The following is a 20,687-nucleotide window of genomic DNA, read 5'->3' as shown; positions in this document are numbered from 1 at the left end:
TCTTTCTTATAGCCATTTTTGACTGAAAAGTTCTGTTACCAAAGTCCCTCATTTATTTAGGAAAAACATTCCCTAATCCCTCAACCGGTGCTCTCTTTACATGACAGATGTATGCATTAGCATGCACGTGACCAACAGGGCCTGACCTATAGCCTATCATACTCGCATCAATAAATTGGTTATTACAAACCCTGAACACCGTAACATATGTGACAGCAAAAGAGATGCGTAGGACATGAAAGAGAAACTCGAAACGAGGGAATATTTACTGGTTGCTCAAGAGGGAAAGGGGAAGTGCGATCAATGAAAAAATCAATCAAATGTATTTATAAAGCCCTTTTTACATCAGCAGATGTCACAAAGTGCTATACAGAAACCCAGCCTAAAACAGGTGCTGTTATATTACAATATTATACTTTTTCTGACCATTTGGAACAGTGTAAATAACACTAAGGACATTTTAGGTAATACCTGAGAGGCTGTTCTAATGGAAAAAAGGACATTTTAGGTAATACCTGAGAGGCTGTTCTAATGGAAAAAAGTGTAAATCCTTTATTACAGCATAGCAAAGATTAAAAAGGGCCAGATTTGTTAAATTGCTTAATCTGACATGTTGTGGTTGCATGAGGCTTGGAGCTCATGGAATCAGTAGGCTATTAAACAAACACTCAAACAGGCAACAGAAGCAGGATCTGTCTTAAGGCAAGTGCTGTTTTCTCGTCTCCTCACTCTGCTGCTGCCGACTCCGCATTGTTCTCCAACACCAATATGCTGATTAACTTTGCTATTATGCACATAGCTACATGGTCTTTCCAACTTCCAAAGAAGTTTGGAACCACCAACACTCTTCCTAGAGCTGGCCGCACGGCCAAACTGAGCAATCGGGGGAGAAGGGCCTTGGTCAGGGAGGTGACCAAGAACCCGATGGTCACTCTGGCAGAGCTCCAGATTTCCTCTTTGGAGATGGGAGAACCTTCCAGAAGGACAACCATCTCTGCAGCACTCCACCAATCAGGCCTTTATGGTAGAGTGGCCAGCCTGAAGCCACTCCTCAGTAAAAGGCACTTGGAGTTTGCCAAAAGGCACCTAAAGGATTCTCAGACGATGGTCTAATGAAACCAAGATTAAACTCTTTGGCTTGAAAGCCAAGCGCCACGTCTGGAGGAAACCTGGCACCATCCCTATGGTGAAGCATGGTGGTGGCAGCGTCATGTTGTGTGGATGGTTTTCAATGGCAAGGACTGGAAGACTAGTCAGGAACGAGGGAAAGATAAACGGGGTAAAGTACAGAGAGATCCTTGATGAAAACCTGCTCCAGGGCACTCTGGGGTGACGGTTCACCTTCCAACAAGACAATGACACTAAACACACAGCCAAGACAACTAAGGAGTGGCTTTGGGACAAGTCTCTGAATGTCCTTGAGTGGTCCGGACAGAGCCCGGACTTGAATCAGATCGAACATCTCTGAATACTTTCCAAATGCACTATTACTCTTCCAGTGTTCCATGCTGTGTTTAATTTGGGGCTTGTGTGTTGTGGGAATGTGCTATTGAACTCATTGCAGATGATAGGACAGGGATGGGATAAGAAACTTGAATGTCATTTTTATATTTACATTTGAGTCATTTAGCAGACGCTCGTATCCAGAGCAACTTACTGGCACAATTAGTGTTAAGTGCTTTGCTCAGGGGCACATCGACAGATTTTTCACCTACTGTAGTCGACTCGGCAATTTCAGTTACTGGCCAACGCTCTTAACCGCTAGGCTTGCTCCCTGAGAGGAAAATAATCTTAGACACACAGTCATATACAAAATAAACACTTTACATTACACTTGACATTAGGGCTGGGAATTCCCAGGGACCTCAAGATAGGAAATCACGAAACTTAGATGTTGATACGATATGTATTGCAATTCAATATTGTGATTTTTATTGCGATTTGATGTTCCAAACATATTGCTCACCATGTCTGCTGCAGAGGGACAAGAGAAAGCCATGAGAAAATTAGTTTTGATCAGTCATGGAAATTAAAGTCAATCAAATGTATTTATAAAGCCCTTCTTACATCAGCTGATGTCACAAAGTGCTGTACAGAAACCCAGCCTAAAACCCCAAACAGCAAGCAATGCGGGTGTAGAAGCACGGTGGCTAGGAAAAACTCCCTAGAAAGGCCAGAACCTAGGAAGAAACCTAGAGAGGAACCAAGCTATGAGGGGTGGCCAGTCCTCTTCTGGCTGTGCTGGGTGGAGATTATAACAGAACATGGCCAAGATGTTCAAATGTTCATAGATGACCAGCAGGGTCAAATAATAATAATAATAATCACAGTGGTTGTAGAGGGTGCAACAGGTCAGCACCTCAGGAGTAAATGTCAGTTGGCTTTTCATAGCTGATCATTCAGAGTATCTCTACCGCTCCTGCTGTCTCTAGAGAGTTGAAAACAGCAGGTCTGGGACAAGGTAGCACGTCCGGTGAACAGTGCTGAAAACATGTTGGCTCACGATTTAAAAAGAAGATGGAGAACAAGGTAGAGGAGGAAAAATACAGGAGCTTTAGCGCAGGTACAGCTGACTAGGCCTAGCTAACATTAACTACCTAGCAATTTTTTTAATACATTTTTGTTCTTTTTTTGAGAATCGATTACCCCCCCCCATCACTAAGCTAAACCCTCTCTGCTCTCTCAGGTGGAGCGGCTTCCTGCTCTGTTCCATTGCCATGCTACTGGTCATATTCCCCATGTTCGCCTTCCCCAAGAAGCTGCCTCCCAGAAACAAGAAGAAGAAGAAGAAGAGGAAAAAGATCACCCTGGACAACGTGTCCAGCGATGATGACATCTCCAAGGAGAAGGCCGACAGCAAGAGCCAGAAGGTTACATCATCCATGGGCTTTGGGAAAGACATTAAAGGTATGTTATACAGAGAGAGAGGATTTGATATGTCCCAAATGACACCCTATTCCCTAAGAAGTGCACTATATAGCTATTAGGTTGCAGGGTTATCTCACTGACGCTTGCCTCTCATATACTATGAATATGCAGGTTTCCATTGACCAGGTTTATTCGACAACAACAATTTCACCCAAAAAATAATTGCGGGCAGATCTAGGAGAAGTTTTCTGAAGATCAACAACATTTGTATCTGTTTCTACAGGAGTGGGTTTTCTTTTGTCAAACATTCTTCATTTTAAGATCACTTTATTGTTCAATTGCACACAAGGTCCACCTGAAATTTTACTTCCGCTTTTAACCCTACCTCTGAAAGATACACATACAGGTTTTGGAGAGTTGCGGGGGGTTGCCACACTGGGCGCTCTGGGAGCTGTTGTTGGGGGGGGTTAAGTGCCTTGCTCAAGGGCACAACGGCAGGCAATGGTATCTGATTTGATACCAGCAACCCTCCGGTTGCCAACTCGCTTCTCAACAGATTTTTCCCGTCGTATTCGAACTGGCAGCCCTCCGGCTGCTGGCTTGCTAGTCAAGCTACCGCTCCTTGATTGCAACAAATGATGTAAACTTATGATTGCCAAATAATTGTCAAGGGGCACATGATGTCATCACGTTACTATAAAGCTCCTCGCCACGTTTAATTCTAAATGCCTACTGTTTGGAAAAGAAAAAAAAAAATCAACTATAAAAATATTTGTTCTTTACAGGGCAAGGATAATATAAAGACTTTAGCCATTTTTATTCGACATTTAGGTTTTTGCGAAGTGTTTTAATTAGGTGTGAAGTCCTTACGTCCAGCTGTTTTTAGACAGTTCATTGGAAACGCACTGTAGCAGGCAATTGTCGCATCTCTTTTCTATGCAAACCTTTTAGATGTCGACATAAAATCACTCGACAAGTTTATGGAAACCTAGTTACTGATACTGATCATAGTCTATAAATGCTTGACATGGTCTATTGCTACCACAGACCACTATATACAGCTAGAGCTGAACTTCTCTCGCACTATAACAAATTACTTACAATGTAATAACAGCCCATTGCCTCGTTTTATGTTCTAATTAAGTTTACTAAGTTGAAATATATATATAGGATACTACTGTAATGAGGTTTCATTCTAATTATGGGCAGAGAAAATGTTGTTCCTATTAAGGTAGTGGGTAATCTGAATAGGAATGTGAAGTGAATGACTGTACATTGTACATACTCCTTTATGTCCTCCTGGTGAGCAGATGTACCCTTGCATAGCTCCATAATATAAATGGTCCGTCAGCCTCCCGTGTCTCTGTCTGTCTTATGCTCATTTTGCTAACGTGCTGTGTTCCCCTACATCTTTATTTTTCTCCCCCTCTCTCTCCTTCCCTTTCCCTCCCTCCCTCCCTCCCTCCCTCCCTCCCTCCCTCCCTCCCTCCCTCCCTCCCTCCCTCCCTCCCTCCCTCCCTCCCTCCCTCCCTCCCTGTCCCTGTCCCTGTCCCTGTCCCTGTGTAGAGCTGCCTAAGGCTGCAGTGAGGATCCTGAGTAATGTCACCTTCCTGTTTGTGAGCCTGTCCTACACTGCAGAGAGCGCCATCGTCACCGCCTTCATCACCTTCATACCCAAGTTCATCGAGTCACAGTTTGGCATCCCGGCATCCAGCGCTAGTATCTACACAGGTAAATACACTCCTAGTATCTACACAGGTAAATACACTCCTAGTATCTACACAGGTAAATACACTCCTAGTATCTACACAGGTAAATACACTCCTAGTATCTACACAGGTAAATACACTCCTAGTATCTACACAGGTAAATACACTCCTAGTATCTACACAGGTAAATACACTCCTAGTATCTACACAGGTAAATACACTCCTAGTATCTACACAGGTAAATACACTCCTAGTATCTACACAGGTAAATACACTCCTAGTATCTACACAGGTAAATACACTCCTAGTATCTACACAGGTAAATACACTCCTAGTATCTACACAGGTAAACACACATCTATTATCTACTCAATTAACTTTAAACTTTTTGTAATTTTAGTGCACTTTGTATTTTTGTGTATTTTGAACGTACATTGAAACCGTTAAAAATACACCGAAAACATAATAAATAAATCTATACAGCTAAAAACAACAGTGTGATGTTAAAACAAGTTGATATTAAGGTTAAAGAAAGAGCTTTATCAATTGACCAGATTTTTCTAACTGTTACTTTGGACAAAATCAAGACATCAATATTCTCATAATGCTGTTTTTATAAAGAATCTTAAATTACAGCTCAATTGAAGCAAATTCAGAATTTGCGATTAATCGTGATGGATACATCTCTGTAAAACTCTGTTTTTGGCCGTGGCTGCGAAAACAGAGTTTTGTGCCTGTGTGTAAATCAACAGCTAAGAAGAACATGACATCTCTAGACTGCCTGTTTTTGTTATGCTAATCTCGGTTACCCAGAAGTAAAATTCTCATGTGAAAGTTTGTCATTTCCTGTTTTACTTTGAGGGGGGAATCCCATTAACAGTTGTTATTACCTTTGTGCAAAGGAAGGAAGCGAATTCTCTTCCCTCGCAAACGCAAACTCCTCTCTTCTGCTAATTTCACCCGTGTTTATCATGGCCAAAAAATACATTTTTGTCTTCATACATTTTTACAATATAGCCAATTTTGACTTTGTGGGTGTGGAAACCGTTTATCCTCCACACACGGGCTTGTGAAATCACCGCCCTAATGTAAGCACCGCCTTAATTAATCCAAATAATCAATGACGAAAACCCCAAACCAGGAACTACTGCTGCTCGTATTCACATAATTTTATGTGCCTTGACAGATTCTCGCTGTTTCATCTGTCCACGAGAGATTAGTGTTTGTGTTTATGTTCGCAATACTATTACAACAACCAAGTTTGTACAAACATGTCGATAATGTATTTTGTGTACAACATGTAATTAGCTGCATGTAGCCTAACTCCCCTACTAAAAAAGAACATGAAATCGCACTTATGACGATATTGTGCTAATCTCCCTCGCGGCAGTCAAGCTGAGAGCATTCCGCCAAGAGTTTTTCACAATTTAGTCCAGTTGCGTCCGCAACTAGAGCTTGTTTCAAAGCTATTAATAAATAATCATATTTGTATGTCTAGCAATCACAAATGTACATTGTTTGAAGCACACTTTTATAAGTCTCAGTCACAAATGCCAGCTACAATAAGGCCACAATGGTGAATGAGAGACTTGTCTAGAACCGTAGCCACAGATTTTATTTTTATCATTTGACAGCCCTAGTAAACACATCTATACTGAACAAATATATAAGCCTACCATGCAACAATTTCATTGATTTTACTGAGTTACAGTTCATATAAGGAAATCAGTCGATTTAAATAAATTCATTAGGCCCTAATCTATGGATTTCACATGACCTGGGAATACAGATATGCATCAGTTGGTCACAAATAATGTTTTAAAAAATGGGCCTCACAATGGGCCTCAGGTTCTCGTCACGGTATTTTTGTGCACTCAAATTGCCATTGATAAAATGCAATTGTGTTTGTTGTCCATAGCTTATGCCTGCCCATACCATAACCTCACCACCACAATGGGGCACTCTGTTCACAACATTGACATCAGCAAACCGCTCACCCACACAACGCAATATACGTGGTCTGTGGTTGTGAGGCTGGTTGGACATACTGCCAAATTCTCTAAAAATGACGTTGGAGGCGGCTTACGGTAGAGAAAGAAACATTTAAATTCCCTGGCAACAGCTCTAGTGGACATTCTTGCAGTCAGCATGCCAATTGCACTCTCCCTCAACTTGAGACATCTGTGGCATTGTGTTTTGTGACAGAACTGCACGTTTTAGTGGCCTTTTATTGTCCCCCAGCACAAGGTGCACCTGTGTAATGATCCGGCTGGTTAATCAGATTCTTGATATATCACACCTCTCAGGTAGGTGGATGGATTATCTTGGCAAAGGAGAAATGCTCACTAACAGGGATGTAAACACATTTGTGTACCAACTTTGAGAGAAATAAGCTTTTTGTGCACTTGGAAAACATCTGCAATCTTTTATTTCCGCTTATGAAACATAGGACCAACACTTTACATGTTGCATTTATATTTTTGTTCAGTCAATACACACCTAACACCCCTCTGAAGCGCATTGTTTGGAACACAGGTCTATTGTCTCCAGCTTCACCACAGAGGTCAGTTAGAGCCCTTGCCTTCTAAAGCTCCTTAGTCAGGGACACTTCCGGGACAGCCTGAAGGGGTCTGTGTCTTTAAGATTACTCCACGTCAATGGGGCCACTGTGAGTTTAACACTCACTACTTGACCATCTCCCAGGTGCCCCTTTATTTTAAGGAAGAGTGTTTGTATTATTCATGGCTGCTGGCTGGGCCTTCACTCTGTCCACTGAACATTAGTTGTACAGCTAGCCGTCTTAAAGCTTCCTCAGCACTCCCCTAAAAAGGAGCTTCTACTCTGCTCTTTCTGTTTGGATGATGTGTTTGAAAATGAACAGGAGGCCCAAATTAAATGATGTTGTAGAATAACATGCGTCTAGATGTGAAACAGATTGCCGTGATCTAATCTATGCGTTCTAGAGACCGCATCATTGACTCTCTCTCTCTCTGCCTCCTGCTGTCACAGGTGTGATCATCGTGCCCAGTGCTGGGGTGGGTATAGTCCTGGGGGGCTACATAATTAAGAAGCTGAAGCTGGGAGCCAGAGAGTCAGCCAAGCTGGCCATGATCTGTAGTGGGGTCTCTCTGCTCTGCTTCTCTACTCTGTTCATAGTGGGCTGTGAGAGCATCAACCTAGGAGGCATCAACATACCATACACCACTGGGTAAGAACCACACCTTCCTTCCTTCATTCAGTACCCCTCTCTTTCAATCTGAACTTTTTTTCCTCATGCAATCCCTGTCGATCTTGTCCTCTTTCTCTCAGCTCCCCCAAAATTAATTGAATTCTTTCTCTGCAAACATTCCAGCCTCCAAAAACCCCATATCAAAGTATTTAACAATGTGAGGAAGTTTAGTGTGTGTGTGTGTGTGTGTGTTTCCCAGTGATGATGAGAAGAAGAGGTGACCATCATGAAGGCCCCTGTTGTGAAATATCACCTCGGCACACATCAGAGTCCCTGTCCAAAATGAAAGCCCTATTCCCTTTGTAGTGCACTACTTTTGAACAAGGCCAATAGGGCTCTGGTCAAAAGTAGTGAACTATATAGGCAATAGGGTGCCATTTGGAACACAGTCCTTCCCCAGACACAAGAACTCTAATGCATGACACTGTTATGATCTAGAGGAATTAACTCTCTGTTCTACAGTCCTGGAGCTTTGTTCCCTCTCTTAGATCCAACCTCTGGCTACATCCCAAATGGCACCCTATTCCCATTTATAGTGTACTACTTTTGACCAGGATATACAGAGACTGTAAAATTGGGTTGTGATGCGTCTCTGCTTGGCACTCAGCATTAAGGAGATAGATTTGGGGTAAGGCATTGCAATAGACTAGCGTCCTGTCCAGGCGGTGCACTTGTACATCAAGCTGCCTCACGCTACAGAAACAGGAGATAGGCTCCTGTTTCTATGAGCCGTTCTGGCTCGCACACGCCAAGGCTCGTGCAAGGCTACTTTTCACCCCATAGGGCGAAAAGTAGTGCACTATAAAGGGAAAAGGGTGCCTGTCCCTGATGCAATTATGATTGACCCGTTGCTGACAAGTGTATAAAAATCGAGCACACGGCCATGCAATCTCCATAGACAAACATTGGCAGTAGAATGGCCTTACTGAAGAGCTCAGTGACTTTCAACGTGGCACCGTCATAGGATTCCACCTTTCCAACAAGTCAGTTCGTCAAATTTCTTCCCTGCTAGAGCTGCCCCGGTCAAATGTAAGTGTTGTTATTGGGAAGTGGAAACGTTTAGGAGCAACAACAGCTCAGCCGAGAAGTGGTAGGCCACACAAGCTCATAGAACGGTACCACAGAGTGCTGATATATTTGCGCCCATCTCAGTGAACTAATTAATGCATTGTGGGAGGCCTAGACTAAAAGCCAATTTATGCTTGATCCGAGAATGTGGTTGGAGGCTCCATATCGAGGGTGTGACACAATTACGGGGCCAAATGGAGCTATGTACCGCATCACCATGCTCCCTCCTGTTGTAACAATGCGGAGGGCTCTGTATAGCTCTATATACATGATTGGCTGACGGTAGGTGGGGGTGGTACATCCTGTATAAACAAACTCACTTCCTTGACAACTTCCTTCACAACAGCTCTGCTGAGCTCAGCAAAGCACAAGAAGTATGAATGCCCTGACTTCTGCAGAGGCCGTGTCACCGTAAATGCTGCATGACCAATGCAGACGTCAGATTGACCACACATCGCCCAGATGCACGTCTCTCTCCAGAATGCGCTCTCTCCCACCAATCTGTGCACATTCATTGTTTCATAACTTCATTGTGTGAATTGTTTGCATTTGATGGTTAGTGTATATCACTCCCCTATTACATATACTATATCACCAGTAGTACATTTACCATTCATTCCTGTCATCTCTAATCTACAATGTTTGTTTGGTAATGGTAATTTCTGTTAATGCATTCAATACATTATTATTCCAGTCTTACCCTTCTAATTGTCGGAGTGGACATTGTTTGCAGAGCGCACAACCTATGCTACACTTGTGAGAAACAAGTTTTGGTTTCTTTCATTCCATTTACGAGTTTTGTCAATTCAATTTAGTAATTGTCTTTTGTTTGTAACACTCCTGTCAATTTTAAGGTAAGAACGCGCACCTGATTACGCACAGAAGTAAATTACATAGGCCTAAAGGCTGCCTGGCTTGCGTGCAAATGTAGGCATATTAATGTGCCCATTATGGAGATCTGATTGGCTAAACGCACCACCATTATCGGTGTGCTTTAGGACCATGCGGACGTCTCCGAGCGGTCTGGGTAGGTTGTTTAGAGTGTTTATCCGAATGGATAAATGTTTTAAAATAATGTTACGTCCCCCACACTTATAAAATCAAATTTGCGCCCCTGTCCCAAAGTAATGTTTTCTTCACCTCAAAAAGCAAACAAAGTCTGTTTTTACATTCATTGACAAAGCCTACACTGAGGAACTATTGTCAATTTGAAAAATCTTTCCAGCTCTCTCCCTTTCGATAACCACTCAGAGTGAAAGAGAAAAATGTCATGCTCTGATCCAGTGGAAATGTCATAAAATAGGCCAACCTGCTTACTTCTTATCAGTGCATGCTTTGAACTGAAATAGGTTCTGGTACTCATTTTGGGTGCTGGTGCTATTTGTGTTTAGGTGCAGGAGCTCCACAATACTTTTGAGCTAATATTCTATAAGAGGAACAGGAGATCAAGCAGTAGAACATTTGAGGTGCTGGTACTCAGCTCCGGTGATCTCCTGCCCAAGTCAAGCACTTCTTCTTATCCCTTGCGGAAATAGACTACAGTTGTGTCTGCCCGAGCTCACTGGCGCTGGAAACTCTGAGGGCACAGAATATTTTATACAATGTTGCAAGTTCGTTGCAGACAGGCCATAGGTAGCCAATGTGATTTATAGGATATTTTTTTATTTTTTTTATCAGTATATTTTCTACCTGCAGGCTGCAATGTTTTTATTTGTTGGCTTTATGTGGGATATTTTTACATAGTTGGCAATGACAATAGAAGTTACTTTTTAGGTTTGTCTCATTTTCATTTGGATTTGGATAGAATTTGTATTAACCACAGATATGAAGACAGATATGAAGACGTTATTATAAATTAAATGAAAATGTTCCACAAATGTGCATATGAAAACCATAACTGGCACGTAGATCGGTAGAAATGGTAAGATAAATTGTCATTCCACATGAAAGGTTGCCGACTCCTCGTGTAACCCATTACCGACAAGTTCAGGAGAGTAATGGCAGAATCTGAGAAGCCAGCAGGAGCGGGAGGAGGATGGTTGGGTCAGGTTACGTTTTTTTTCTTCTGGTTATCTAAATCGCTGGCTCCCTCTTGAGTCGTTTGTCTTATTTAATGAAACAGTAAGCTTAAAGCATCAGACAAGCTCAATGCATATAGTTGATTTTATTAAAACACATTGGGTGTGTCTATATATGGAAAAATACACGTTTCAAATAGCTCGAAAGAACAGCCAACTTTCGATCAACAAATATTTTTTTAGTCGGACAGCCCTATGGATGAATCTGGTTTTGGTGGATGCCAGGAGAAGGCTAGCTGCCCAAATGCATAGTGCCTACTGGAAAGTTAGGTGGTGGAGGAATAATGTTCTGGGGCTGTTTTTGATTGTTCTGGCTAGGCCCCTTTAGTTCCAGTGAAGGGAAATCTAATGACATTCTAGACAATTCTGTGCTTCCGACTTTGTGGCAACCGTTTGGGAAGGCCCTTTCCTGTTTCAGCGTGACAATACCCCCATGCACAAAGCGAGGTCCGTAAAGAAATGGTTTGTCGAGATTGGTGTGGAAGAACTTGACATATTAATGCCCATGATTTTGGAATGAGATGTTCAATAAGCAAGTGTACACATGCTAACTGGTGTAATTGCCCTCGGTTGTGAGCAATGTATTTTGGTGCAGCAAATCTCAGTGTAAATGTGACCTTTGAATAGCAGCATGGTAAGATAGTCTTCTTAACATTGTTTAATCAGTCTGAATAAGAATTACGTTGTGATAGTGGAAAATGTCCTACGTTATTTAGCTCTCTTCATCCCCCTCTTTTCTCTCTCCTTCTCCCTGTCTCTCTTCCCCTCCCCCTCTCTAAATAATCTCTCTCCCTCACTTTTCTCAGTCCTACTCTGACTATGACCCATCGTAACCTGACTGGAGGGTGTAATGTGAACTGTGGCTGTAAGATCCATGAGTACGCTCCAGTCTGTGGCTCAGACGGAATCACCTACTTCAACCCCTGCCTGGCAGGCTGCAGCAGTGTGGGCAACGACAGCACAGGAGTGAGTCTCTCAGTCACAAAAGTAGGGTCGCGAAATGATGGTAACTTTCCCCAAATTCCCAGATTTTCTGCTTATTCCCTCCTGTTTCTAGAAATATTCCAAACAGGATTTCTGCAATACCTGGGCATTTTTGGAAAGTTACCTAAAGCTAGGGCCAGGAGTTTTTCCTGGCCATAATGTGAGTTACATGATCAGGAAATACAATATTGTTAGACCCTAGTTATAGCTTACTGACCATTGAACAAACATGAATTAAGCATCTGTGTACAGTCTACATTGGTAGTACTTGAATAACACACTGCTAGTGGTACGCACAGTTGCGCTTTAGAAGTTCACTTCCATAGTACAATAAGATGAGCTGAGAATGATGCCTGGTGTTCTGTTCCCTCTCCGTCTCGCAGATCAGGAACTACTCTGACTGTGCGTGTGTCCAGAGCAGGCAGGTCATCACCCCCTCCTCTAACGGCCAAGTCAACCAGCTGCAGCTGGTCATCGTCAAGACCTACCTGAACGAGAATGGCTATGCCGTGTCGGGGAAGTGTGACCGCACCTGCAGCACCCTCATTCCCTTCCTCATCTTCCTCTTCATCGTCACACTCATCACGGCCTGCGCTCAGCCCTCCGCCATCATTGTCACTCTTAGGTATTGACCCGGAATAGACACTGAACAAAACACACTTATCGAAGGGATTGTGAGATAGTGGTTGTGAGTTCTCTTCATCGGGTTGCAAAATGATGGTAACTTTCTGTGATCCCGGTTGTGTGATTTCTAGAATCAGGATGGAATAAAACTTTTCAAGGATTCCTAGGTTATCATCATTTTGCACCTCTATCTTCACCATTTCCTCCCTTCTTCCTCCTCTCCTCAAGGTCAGTAGAAGAGCAAGAGAGACCCTTTGCACTCGGGATGCAGTTTGTTCTCCTCAGGACCCTTGGTGAGTGATGCAGCTTCAGTGAAATACAGAGTTCAATACTGAGAGGTTATTTTTTAGGGTATGTCCCTATTTAGTGCACTATATGGGGAATAGGGTCCCATTGGGACATTGAATCTGGTTCAAAATGTAATTTGAAAAAACAGGTTCCCATTTCATGTCAGAAAATTACTAAGAGGAACTGAACAGTAATCAAAACATTTTCTCTGAGGTTGACATCTTTTGTTCATTCCCCCCCCCCTTTTATTGCCAATATTCAAAACTTAATTAGGCTAGAAATATAAGGTTTTAAAATGTTTAAAGTGTCTTTGGCTAACCTCTCTGAATGAGTGTGTATCGCTCCTCTGTCCTTGTCTTCCACGTACATCCCCACTTCCACATTGACACCACATGCATGCTGTGTTAGAATAGTCTAACCTCTCTCTCCTCAGCCTACATACCTACAACCATCTACTTCTGTATCATAACGGTCTCCCCTCTCTCTCCTCAGCCTACATACCTACAACCATCTACTTCTGTATCATAACGGTCTCCCCTCTCTCTCCTCAGCCTACATACCTACAACCATCTACTTCAACGGTCTCCCCTCTCTCTCCTCAGCCTACATACCTACAACCATCTACTTCTGTATCATAACGGTCTCCCCTCTCTCTCCTCAGCCTACATACCTACAACCATCTACTTCTTCTATATCATAACGGTCTCTCTCCCCTCTCTCTCCTCAGCCTACATACCTACAACCATCTACTTCTTCTATATCATAACGGTCTCTCTCCCCTCTCTCTCCTCAGCCTACATACCTACAACCATCTACTTCTTCTGTATCATAACGGTCTCTCTCCCCTCTCTCTCCTCAGCCTACATACCTACAACCATCTACTTCTGTATCATAACGGTCTCTCTCCCCTCTCTCTCCTCAGCCTACATACCTACAACCATCTACTTCTGTATCATAACGGTCTCTCTCCCCTCTCTCTCCTCAGCCTACATACCTACAACCATCTACTTCTGTATCATAACGGTCTCTCTCCCCTCTCTCTCCTCAGCCTACATACCTACAACCATCTACTTCTGTATCATAACGGTCTCCCCTCTCCTCAGCCTACATACCTACAACCATCTACTTCTTCTGTATCATAACGGTCTCTCTCTCCTCTCCTCAGCCTACATACCTACTCCCATCTATTTTGGGGCGGTGATCGACACCACCTGTATGCTGTGGCAGCAGGACTGTGGTGTCCACGGCTCCTGCTGGGAGTACGATGTCACTTCCTTCCGCTTCGTCTACTTTGGCCTGGCCGCCAGCCTCAAGTTCATTGGCTTCATCTTCATCTTTCTCACCTGGTACTCCATCAAGTACAAGGAAGAGCGTCTGGAGCGCTGGCTGAAACACCTCTCGCCCATGGACACGGTGAGCGACCTCATCTGCCACGCCGGGGGACACAAGGGACACGCCCGTACCCGCTCCTGTCCCGTTAATATACCACGCAATGAACCTCCCATCATCCCCGTCCTCAACAGGGGCCTCAGTAGCCAGAGCTGCCCGGGGAACAGCCTGAAGAGCCTGAAAGCAATAACCCCGCCGGCCCCTCGCCCTCCCGCTCGCTCTCTGGAACAGGTGTCTGCCCGCGTCTGAGGGCAACTCCTACCGCCCTTCCATCCACATTCTCTTCAATGTCTGCCTTTCTTACTCTGGGTTCTCACTCGTATGGTATTATAGTATACGTTCACACACACACACACGCACAAGACGTCACTCAGACAGGCAGCGGTTGGTCAACATGTATACAGGAAGACACTGGGATGGATACCCCAGTTAGCAAATCTTCCCTCTACCTAGTATGTTGGTGTCCTTTTCTCTTTGGTTTGTTTTCGTCATGGGAGGGAATGCATATCATCTCTTTAGAAAAGTGCACCTTCGATACTTCTCGAACGATCGTAGTGATGGTATTGTTGCGTGGCGCTAGGTGAAAATGACATGAATAATATCCTCCATTGCTCAGTTTTAGTGTTCATTCTAAGACCTCAGCAAGACGAGGTGACTGAGCTAAGCAGCTTGGCCAGCGAGCATAAACTAAATCCTCTACTATGCAAGGTCATTTTCTTTTCCCCCTATTATTCAATGGCAAGCTGTATTAAAAGCACACATTGAGCATTGCCTTCCCTTTCCATACAATCTGGAAATGTCATTCAGTATCTCCCCAGACCTGCGTGTAATGATGAGTGGTTGACTTGGAAAAGATGTGTCTGGAAACGTTTTGAATTAGAACCACTCTTCGGTGGTTACCTCATAGACAGGCCCACAAATATATCCCTCGCCGTAGTTCTATTTCAGACACACTTGGTCTGCATCCTAAATGGTACTCTATTCTCTATATACTGTAGTGCTATACATTTGACAATGGCCGATAGGTCTTTGGTCCAAAGTAGTGAACTACATGGGGAATAGGGTGCCATTTGGGGCACAGTCTAAGTGCACTCATGATGACCCCCCTCAGTGTTGCTTCGTGTGCCATGGGCTTTACAGAACGAAGGCATCTTTTGCTTACCGATCTCTTATTAACATGTCTTGTTTCAGACAAAAATCCTAATTTAAATGTATACGTCCCAAATGGTACCTTATTCCATTTATAGTGTGCCACTTTTGACCAGGGCAAGAGTAGTGCGCTACATAGGGAATAAGGTGCTGTTTGGCATGCATACAATGTTTTAACCAACCAGACCCCCTGCTGGTTCTGTGGTGGAGCAGAACCAGACCCCCTGCTGGTTCTGTGGTGGAGCAGAACCAGACCCCCTGCTGGCTCTGTGGTGGAGCAGACCAGACCCCCTGCTGGCTCTGTGGTGGAGCAGACCAGACCCCCTGCTGGCTCTGTGGTGGAGCAGACCAGACCAGTGCTGCTGGTGCAAAGAGACTCTGCTGTGCTTCCCATGATTAGCTAATCCACACAAACCAACCACTATTTCACATTTGTTAGTCAGTAGTTTAGTAAGTAGCCTCTGTCACCGGCTTTCACCTTACCTTCGAGCGAAGACTGGGAGTCTGTGGCCAGTAGTTTAGATTAGCTTATTAGGTCTGTAACTGGATGCCTAGATGAATTGGTTTACCAACAGCAGGGCCACTTCTCCCATGTATTGTGTAACCGATAATAATTATTATAATGCAACTACTCACTATGTCAACGATAGAGCATGTTCTACTGAACAACTGTCAAAGGGATATCAATCATGGCTGCTGAGGTTGTTTGTTTTGCCTTTTGGTGAAGTTTTGTTTGTATTTGTATTGTATCTTTGTATTAATTCAAAGGACATCAGACTAATTTCTTAAGCAGTGCTAAATCGAGTTTAGGGCTGGGAGTTACTAACTCCCACAGCTCAGTAATCAATACAATTACATGGACAGAGGCGACCTGATTCTAGATCAGCACTACTTCTCGGAGACTAGTGATACAAGCTGGAGGGCAACAAGATCGTTGAAACAAGTAGTTCATGGGTGTAACATGCAATATTCAAGTACATATTGCTTTTGGTTTTACAGGGTGGTTGAGGACACCTGCTAGTCAGATGTGGTAAGCAATATTGTAGAAAGACTCAAATGAAGCTGTGGTGTTTCCCCAAGAGAAATAACTAGATAATTATTTGGTGGAATAATCGTAATTTTCAGTTTATTTTAACACTTAAATATTAGAAGCAAAAATTATGCTTTTCTATGTATCTATGTTGAATTTGGGCAGGTGGAACAGCACTGAGCCTGTAAACAACAAATTTCACTTCGCCTATCCGGTGTATGTAACAATAAAACATTATTATTACTTCCATGATACAATGTGGCTGTTGGTTTAGAGTTAATAGCGTTAAAACTATGGGATATTATAACATGTTACCGTTAATATGGAAGGGTACCATAGCTCTTTATAGTAAAATGACTGACATTGTCAGCTAGAATAACAGTGTAATGCATCCGATAGTAGTTGTGATAGACATAATTGCTGCATGTAATAATTTTTCAGGACTCCAGACACTATTATTAATGGAAATAAGTCACATAACTCTTAGTCAAACATTCCATTTCATGTGAAAGAAAAAGTAGAATACATCGAGTAAATCGGGTGCAAATTAATCACAATTCTAGCTAGACTACATTTTGCGACAAGGATTCTCCTAACTTTAGTGTTATTGAATCGGTTAGTGAAAGGCTACAGTATTATGTTTCTCAGTGCCTACTTTTCCTACTAATTGATTGAAGTTGAGATGTTGCTGATTCTGAAATGCTCTTGACTTCATGTAATGGAACTCAATGATAAGACTGACTGTGGACTGTGAAGAATTTGACTCTAGGATTTTTGATTGACTTGCTGCCATCATTTGACCTTTTCAACCTATACTGTACCTATAGTACCAGGATGTTTGCTGCAGAATTCTGGTACTCTTGTGATCCTCACCGGCAAACCTACTGTTCCTCTGGAGCTAGGAGAGAGGAGCTCTCACTCTTACCGCCCTGTGTAGTGCTGTTTATTAGTCTTTGTATGTGGCATAAAATAAGGATTTGACCTGGATGTCACCATAAGGACTATTTCAGGTAGATTGTAGATTTATGTTTTTTGTGTTTTTTTTGCAGTATTATATTTATTTAATTTCAAATGACAGTATTTTAATGACAAGTTAATGCCTCTGCTATATGGTTGACATCATAAGAAAGGAAATGTACATTGTTTGTGGACACACTGTTTACAAATTCCTTCGATACTTGACATCTGTCAATTAAAATTCCGAAAAATAAATATTGAATTGAATCACGATTTTTGGTCAAGAAGTGCTTGTTGGAGCAGGTAATAAACACGTAACATGATTAAATCTGGTCATGGGTGTGTTCCAAATGGTACCCTAATCCCTACACAATGCACTACTTTTTACCTATGGGCCCTCTTGAAAAGTAGTGCACTATATAGGGCAGTGTTTCCCAACTCCAGTCCTCCAGTACCCACAACAGTACACATTTTTGTTGTAGCCCTGGACAAACTCACCTGATTCAAGGAGTCATCAAGCCCTCAATGAGTTGAATCAGTTTGTCCAGGGCTACAACAAAAAATGTGTACTGTTGTGGGTACTGGAGGACTGGAGTTGGGAAACACTGATATAGGGTGCCATTTGGTATGCAAACACTGTGTGGCGCTGTGGACTGTCTTCTTCCATTGACCCTGACAGGTAAGGAGGCTGTACTCAAGGAGGCAGAGTAGGGATGTAATACTGTATGAAGGATGCATTTTTCCTACACTGAACCAAAATATAAACGCAACATGCAACATTTTCACTGAGTTACAGTTCATATAATGAAATCAGTCAATTGAAATAAATCCATTAGGCCCTAATCCCACTGTTTCCAAATGCGAACGTTAGGGAAGATACTGGTAACTGCTCCTATCTGTGGTTATAGCATTTGTGGCACAAATCCATTTCAAGTCATGGTATTAATATTATAATTTTTCACCCATGTCCAAATCATCTACAAGGGACTTTGAGCTACATAATCAATTTGAAATACTTTAGGATGATTTGGAGGTGATGTCCTAGCCAGCTCTGCAAGGGTGAGTAAAATGGTCAGAGAGGTGTTCTCTCACTTGTGTCTGAAAGTAGCTAGCCAGTTAGCTCGGGTGCTTGACTGCCATTGTGAGGTCAGAATGCTCGGATCAACCTTACTCCTCGGAGCGTCCAGTGTGTGCCATGAGAGTGAAGAGCTCTGAATTTACGAATGGACAATCTGACCACGCCCTGAATTTACGAATGCCCAGAGTGCACTGGCTCTCCAGATTTGAATTTACGAACACACTCGAAGTCCAGCTAGTCATTTGTTATGCTAACAAGCTAGCAAGAGGTTGCATAGCAATAGCATCAACTTCCGGTAGACAGGCGAATCTCTAGTACACTCAACTGAAAGGATACCGTTCGTTTACAGTATACTAAAATGAACTAATAGTATATTATGTAGTATATACTATTTGAACACAGCTCTGTTGTATTCGGCGCATGTTACAAATAAAATTTGATGTTGCGTTTATATATTTTTTCAGTATAGGTACCGTTGTCTTGCATTGAATTTGTGCCACACACGCTAAAAAGATAGTGTTTGAAACAGTGGCCAGATAAACAAAACCAAAGCATGGATTGTTGTCATATCTAGTCTATAGACTGCTTACAGGGTAAGGAAACCAATATGTCATTTTGCTATTTGGGTGAACTATATCATATTCAATGGGAGTTATCTTTTATTTGATAGATGGTTAATTATGTTTATTCAAGGCCACTTTGGACAGTGTCCAAAATATTATATAATATACTATTTTTGGGGTGTGCATAATACAGTGAAACAATGCTGGAACATTGATCTAACTGGACAGTGGTGCAAAAATTGATGCTCTGTCCCCCCAACCTGCAGTAACAATATATATTTTTTTTTATTAACAAATAAATACAAAAAGTACATGGGGAACACAAGTGTATATATAAAGGCTATACAATGGACAATTGGGCTAGGGGGTACAATATCACATTACACAAGGACCTTAAAGGATATACACACATTTATAATTCTTTATAAACTTTTTTGTCTTAAAATATAGTTCAATTTCTTTTTGCCAGGTAATAAAATGTGGTGTTTTGTATTTACATTTGTGAAATATTACATTTGGCCAAAAGAATAATGAAATGAATTACATAATGTTTCAGCTTATTTCTATCGTAGGTAAAGAATCCAAGCAGTACATCTCCACAATAGTGTAACAAAGAGGTATTTTTATACAATATGTTCTGATTATTCCATATATAATATTTGTGTGGAGAAAATGTATTATTCTAAATTAAGGACCATGACAAGAAAACCTGCTAATGAAAAGCAGAGTTTCACTGGAACTTTGTCAATATTATAATTGCAAACCAAGATGAAGTTAAGGCCACCAAAAGTAGAGAAGACATGAGGAATAACGTTTCACATAGAAGTGGGTCTTCTTCGGAATTATTTTATCCAATTGATCTTAAAAGTATTAGTTAAAGTAGTAAAGTCCAGAAAATTCAGCCCACCATACTCAGCCCACCATGTTAGCCTAGAGATACCTTCAGCCTTGGTTATTAGGACTCTTCCTTTTAAAGATGAGTCCCTCTGTAGTTTGAGAAACAGACGCCTCACAAGTCCTCAACTGGCAGCTTCATTAAACACCAGTCTCAATGTCAACAGTGAAGAGGTGACTCTGGGATGCTGGCCTTCTAGGCAGAGTTGCAAAGAAAAAGCTATATCTCAGACTGGCCAATAAAAAGAAAAGATGGGCAAAAGAACACAGACACTGGACAGAGGAACTCTGCCTAGAAGGCCAGCATCCCGGAGACGCCTCTTCACTGTTGAAGTTGAGACTGGTGTTTGCGGGTACTATTTCATGAAGCTGCCAGTTGAGGACTTGTGAGGCGTCTGTTTCTCAAACTAGACACTCTAATGTACTTGTCCTCTTGCTCAGTTGTGCACCGGGGCCTCCCACTCCTCTTTCTGACGAGTTTCAGAAGAAAGTCTTTGTTTCTGGCCATTTTGAGCGTGTAATCGAACCCACAAATGCTGATGCTCCAGATACTCAACTAGTCTAAAGGCCAGTTTTATTGCTTCTTTAATCAGAACAACAGTTTTCAGCTGTGCTAACATAATTGCAAAATGGTTTTCTAATGTTCAATTAGCCCTTTAAAATGATAAACTTGGATTAGCTAACACAGCGTGCCATTGGAACACAGGAGTGATGGTTGCTGATAATGGGCCTCTGTACGCCAATGTAGATATTACATAAAAAATCAGCCGTTTCCAGCT

General features: G+C 42.3%; 1 protein-coding gene across 5 annotated transcripts in view; it reads left to right on the top strand.

Annotated features, from left to right (window-relative positions):
- Positions 1-17,646, top strand: part of LOC139550834 (solute carrier organic anion transporter family member 5A1-like) — a 28,718-nt gene extending 11,072 nt beyond the window's left edge. For 4 of the 5 annotated variants that reach the window (XM_071362020.1, XM_071362019.1, XM_071362016.1 and 1 more), the window contains 7 exons: positions 2,687-2,907; positions 4,435-4,599; positions 7,587-7,785; positions 11,759-11,918; positions 12,320-12,561; positions 12,789-12,853; positions 14,014-17,646. In XM_071362020.1, the coding sequence (XP_071218121.1) occupies positions 2,687-2,907; positions 4,435-4,599; positions 7,587-7,785; positions 11,759-11,918; positions 12,320-12,561; positions 12,789-12,853; positions 14,014-14,486 (1,525 nt within the window). In that variant the 3' untranslated portion in view covers positions 14,487-17,646. Of the gene's footprint in view, positions 1-2,686; positions 2,908-4,434; positions 4,600-7,586; positions 7,786-11,758; positions 11,919-12,319; positions 12,562-12,788; positions 12,854-13,281; positions 13,392-14,013 lie in introns of those variants that run through there. The other variant, XM_071362021.1, reaches the window with a different exon arrangement.
- The last annotated feature ends 3,041 nt before the right edge of the window (positions 17,647-20,687 follow it).

This window comes from Salvelinus alpinus, chromosome 23 (genome assembly GCF_045679555.1).
Source record: "Salvelinus alpinus chromosome 23, SLU_Salpinus.1, whole genome shotgun sequence".
In the NCBI taxonomy this organism is placed as follows: Eukaryota; Metazoa; Chordata; class Actinopteri; order Salmoniformes; family Salmonidae; genus Salvelinus; species Salvelinus alpinus.
This window is presented reverse-complemented; position numbering and strand designations above follow the sequence as displayed.